The 5,000-nt window shown below is 53.8% G+C and overlaps 2 protein-coding genes across 2 annotated transcripts in view; one reads left to right on the forward strand and one right to left on the reverse strand.

Annotated features, from left to right (window-relative positions):
• Positions 1-422, reverse strand: part of adgrl3.1 (adhesion G protein-coupled receptor L3.1) — an 85,882-nt gene extending 85,460 nt beyond the window's left edge. The window contains 2 exon segments of the mRNA XM_057035597.1: positions 1-219; positions 394-422. The exon segment at positions 1-219 is cut by the window's left edge and continues 73 nt beyond it. The gene's annotated coding sequence lies outside the window, so the exon portion shown is untranslated.
• Positions 423-2,216: 1,794 nt separating this feature from the next.
• The window catches only part of si:dkey-92j12.5 (multiple PDZ domain protein), a 33,826-nt gene continuing 31,042 nt past the window's right edge, over positions 2,217-5,000 (forward strand). The window contains 5 exon segments of the mRNA XM_057035763.1: positions 2,217-2,646; positions 3,156-3,183; positions 3,309-3,398; positions 3,798-3,979; positions 4,881-5,000. The exon segment at positions 4,881-5,000 is cut by the window's right edge and continues 93 nt beyond it. Of these exon segments, the coding sequence (XP_056891743.1) occupies positions 2,641-2,646; positions 3,156-3,183; positions 3,309-3,398; positions 3,798-3,979; positions 4,881-5,000 (426 nt within the window). The 5' untranslated portion in view covers positions 2,217-2,640.

Consider the following 5,000-nt stretch of genomic DNA (forward strand, 5'->3'; position numbering starts at 1 on the left):
GATGATGGAGGGGAACGGTACCTTCCAGAGCCGAATGCGTCTCTCGGAACCGGGTCTTCCGAACGCTGCCGAGAGCAGCTGCTTGGCGGGAAGGCGGAGGACAAATCTGAGGTTGTAATTTACAGCAAATGTATTGTTTAGGATCCAGATGAATGCGCGCACGCTCGGAATGTTGTCTGTCCAAATGTTAGGTCCAATGAAGCGCAGGAGGACAGAAGTCTCTCTCTCTCTCCCCCTCTCTCTGTCTCCCTCTCTCTCTCCCTCTCTGTCTCTCCCTCTCTCTCTCTCTCTCTCTGTCTCCCTCTCTCTCCCCCTCTATGTCTCTCTCTCCCTCCCTCTCTCCCTCTCTGTGTCTCCCTCTCTCTCTCTGTCTCTCTCTCTCCCACCCTCTACCCCTCTCTCTCTCTCTCTCTCTGTCTCCCCCTCTCTCTCCCCCTCTCTGTCTCTATGTCTCTCTCTCCCTCCCTCTCTCTATGTCTCCCTCTCTCTCTCTGTCTCTCTCTCCCCCCCCCTTTTCTCTGGGTCCTGCTACAGGACGCAGCACCGATGAGCGCGGTCCACGCGCGTCAAGGTGTGCGTGCGGTGTGTGAGAGCCGCTGGTCGCGGTGAGGAGGGCTCAGAAACGATGATCCGAGTTGAAGACGTGATGGATGCTCGAGCGTGGCGTCGCAGGCGGGTGGAGAGCCGAAGACAGGGATGGGAGGCGATGGGGGGGGGGGCTGCGATGGGAGGTGGGGGTGCTGCGATGGGGGGGGGGGGGGGGGGGGGGGGGTGAGTCCCGCTCTGGGGATGCAGAAAACGCGGTGAGACAGAACTGGGTATCTCGTGGAAAACGTGGAACTGGATCCAGCTCCCAAGAATCTAGACCGAGGGCTCCACCTGCCGTGTGGACACACGCAGTTTAGGACCCCCCCCCCCCCCCCCCCCCCCCATTGGATCTGTGACGTGGTTCCCCAGGAGGACAGAAGTGGATGATATGAGTACATAAAGGTTATTTAGCACCAAATCAAGAACTAACGTTTAGAGAACGTTACCCTGTGGTCACACCCTCCTGGCATTAGGTCCATAAGGTCATGTGACCACACTGCTGACCAAGGCACCATCATGGCCCTTCACCAGGACTAGAATGGACAGTTTCTTTGCTTGGTTTGTGTCTTGATTTTAATTGGGTTTGTGCTTTGAAGTCCATTCTGTTGTGTGAAGATGCTCCATGAACTCTGAGCTAATTAACATGAATAATTTTACAAGTATATTTTTTTCAGCTAAGAACTGTAAAACGTATTGAAGAAGCCAAGTAGAACATGAAATGGAGCACTGAGCCAGAGCAGACCTGGACCCACTGAGCCAGAGCAGACCTGGACCCACTGAGCCAGAGCAGACCTGGACCCACTGAGCCAGAGCAGACTGAGCCAGAGCAGACCTGGACCCACTGAGCCAGAGCAGACCTGGACCCACTGAGCCAGAGCAGACCTGGACCCACTGAGCCAGAGCAGACTGAGCCAGAGCAGACCTGGACCCACTGAGCCAGAGCAGACCTGGACCCAGCACCACATGCTGGGACTGACGCCCAAGACTAACGATGGGAATATTCTCCACCAGTTTACCTGCCGCCATGTTTAGGGTCAGGGGGTTAGGGTTAGGGTGAAGGTTTACAGGTTAGGGTTAGGGTTAGAGGGTTAGAGGGTTAGAGGGTTAGAGGTTAGGGTTAGATTTAGGGGGTTAAAGGGTCACGGTTAGGGTTAGGGGGTTAGGGTTAGGGTTAGAGGGTTAGAGGGTTAGGGTTACAGGTTAGGGTCATGGTTAGGGGTTAGAGGTTAGGGGTTAGAGGGTTAGGGTTAGAGGGTTAGGGGGTTATGGTTTACAGGTTAGGGTCACGGTTAGGGTTAGAGGGTTAGGGTTAGATTTAGGGGGTTAGAGGGTTAGAGGGTTAGGGTTAGATGGTCAGGGTTAGGGTCAGGGTTAAGGTTAAAGGGTCAGGGTTAGGGTTAGATGGTCAGGGTTAGGGTTAGATGGTGAGGGTTAGGGTTAAAGGGTCAGGGTTAGGGTCAGGGTTAGGGTTAGAGGGTTTGGGTTAGATGGTCAGGGTTAGGGTTAGGGTTAGAGGGTTAGGGTTAGATGGTCAGGGTTAGGGTTAGATGGTCAGGGTTAGGGTCAGGGCTAGGCATGAGAGGGAGGACCACTGATGAACTCAGATGAGAGCATCAAGGCAGGTGAGGAGCCAGAGGTCTGAGTTTCTCCCTTTAATTGATGCAGTTCCAGTTCAAACCAGCAGGTCATTTCCGGCACATTGGGAGGTCAGACGGGGCTCCAGTCCCTCGGCTGGGAGATTAAAGGTCAAAGTCACAGATATTTCCCTGAAAATGTCCCTTTCGGGAGGTTCTGTTATCCACGCGCTTCAGTGGCCTCCTTAATACCTTCGGATTAAGCCTCTTGTGTTCCATAGCGTGGTGACATGCGCAGTGCGCGGTGCGCGCTCCTGCTGCGGACCCGCGCCTGAAGCGCACAGCGTGAACCCTCGTGTCTCCTAAATAAGCTGCCCCGACGTCTCTCGTCAGGAAAGTGTCCTTTTTGCTGTTGCTGGACGGATTTTCACGTGAAGGCGGAGTTGGAGCTGAACGAGGACCTGTTGCGCGCGCTGACATGGAGGTGAGGCGCTTCGTAACCGTCCGACATGTCCGGCTGTTCGTCACGGTGATCGTCTCCAGTCAATATTCTGTCACGAAAACTGCTTATGAGTTAAACGGTCATCGGCCCGCGCGACTAATATAAATCATTAAGCTCGAGCGATTTAATATTCAGACGCAGACTGGATCGCTTCTATGGCAGCAGGTCGAGATGTGATTTGATAAACCTGGATATGCACGTGAGTACAGTGACGCGCAATCAATGGCTTCCTAATGGCATTAGAAATGAGTCGTTTTAAGTCCCCAGTTTGGCCCGTTTAGCCCGTCGGTGGTGTCGCCCTGTGAGGCGGTGCTCGGGTCCGAATGATTGGGAGGCCACGTGTCGCCGTTAATTACGATCACTGGCTGCTAAAGCCTTTTGGAGGAGATTTCAACACTGCTAAGGAGCATTACTGGCAAGGCCCTTACGTGGAAGGAAGCAATGAGGATCAGAGGTCAGACGCCCGTGACCTCTGCTTTGTCTGCTTGCAGGAGCCGTCTGTGCATGTTTCTGCCACAGGTGCAGCACTAAAAGGCACCTTTTCCAGGGTCGGTTGGACTCCAGGAACCTCAGTGACGTCCACTGATCACACGGTTCCGTATCAATAGCAGAGTGACTTTTGGGCCTCTTTATTGTGTTTTCAGTTGCCAAGGACAACAGGACATTGACCCAAGAGCGAGTGGCGGCAGTAGGAGCGTCAGAAAGCTCCTGCCTGGCAGGGATGGAGCTCATGGGTAAGACCAGTAGCCTCGGTCAGCAATGGTGATGGGCGAGGCCACCGGAGCCAGAGCAGAGGACAGGTCACATGAGCAGGTGCTTCCAACCTTGGGAAGCTTTACAGGCTCGAACCCTTGGGCCATAACTATGCGTGGGTGGCACCGTCACATCAGCAGCGTTGCAGGGCTCCCACGCCACTTTTCACGCCCCTTCTGTCATGATGAGCACAAAATCCAAGACTTTCCTCTTGAGTACCCCAATCTGTCTTTAATTATGGGATGTTTTCTTAATAATCCAAATGCTTTATGAAATGATATTACTGCCGAGGACGTCTGTGACTCTGAGGTCTTGTTTCTGCTGTGAACGGGCCGCTGGTTTCTCCGTAGGACCCGGATGACGTGACACTTTCTCTGCAGATACCCGGCGTGCCCTGGAGGCGGTAGAGAGACTGCAAGCCAGACTGAAGGAGAGAGGAGAGACCCCCACCCAAGAGAAGCTGTCTCTGCTGAAGATTGTCCTGCACAGCCCTCTCTTCCATCACATCCTTAGCTTACAGCAAGCTCAGCAGAAGCCCCTGGCAAAGCTAGCTCCAGCACAGGTGTGTGTGTGTGTGTGTGTGTGTGGTGTGTGTGTGGTGTGTGTGTGTGTGTGTGTGTGTGTGTGTGTGTGTGTGAGTGTGTGTGTGTGTGTTGTGTGTGTGTGTGTGTGTGTGTGTGTGTGTTGGCTGTATGGTGAATGCAAGAGAAGGAATCATGTCCAAAAACCGGAATGCTGGGACCAACCTGGATGAGTAATCAGCTTAGCCAAGCTTATCACCAAAGCCCTGAGAAAGAGGGAGCAGCAGGAGCGAGGTGGGGGTGTGTGTGTGTGTGGTGTGTGTGTGTGTGGTGTGTGTGTGTGTGTGTGTGTGGGGGGGGGGGGGGTAGCTTAAAGGTGCGCTGGGCTACTGCAGGCTCTCATCTCACTTCTGTCTCCAGTCGTTGGCATCTTCCCTCGATCCGCTTGCTGCCCCCCTCTCCAGGCCAGTCGGGTCGGAGACGTCAGATAAACCTGAACGTTATGGAATCGGGGGGGGGGGGGGGGCTGTTTTAATGGCTATTTACCTTGAACATCAACAGTAGTGATGTCAACTATGATTGGCACAGCTTCGATTTATCTTTATTTACCACCATTTTCAGTTTTATTTCACGTTTGTGTTCTGTGGGTCAGGCTGTATGTGCACACGTGCATGTGTTTCTCCACAACAACAACAACAACAACAACAACAGTGTCTGGTGTGGCGCTCATGCTAACAGGCAGGATGTTTATGTGATGGGAGCCTTAAAGGCAGCACGAGTTCACCCGCAGACGTCTGATGAAAGGATCAAAGTGGGGTTTTTCTGCTGAACTGTTACGTTCTTTTATTCTGTCCACATCCATCAACACCTCCTCACCTCTTCTCCTTTCTGACACCTGTGAGTCTGAGCCTGGAAACCTGATCTCCTCTGGCATCTTCACAGGCCAAGGTCTCCAAATCGGTGTCCCTGAACCGGGGCCCCTGTGGCGGCGTGCTGCAGGGGCTGAGCCACAGCGACTCCTACACCTGGGCCGTGGAGCACCGACGACCCGGCTCCGGCAGG

The sequence above is a fragment of the Takifugu flavidus genome, chromosome 6 (assembly GCF_003711565.1).
Source record: "Takifugu flavidus isolate HTHZ2018 chromosome 6, ASM371156v2, whole genome shotgun sequence".
Lineage (NCBI taxonomy): Eukaryota > Metazoa > Chordata > Actinopteri > Tetraodontiformes > Tetraodontidae > Takifugu > Takifugu flavidus.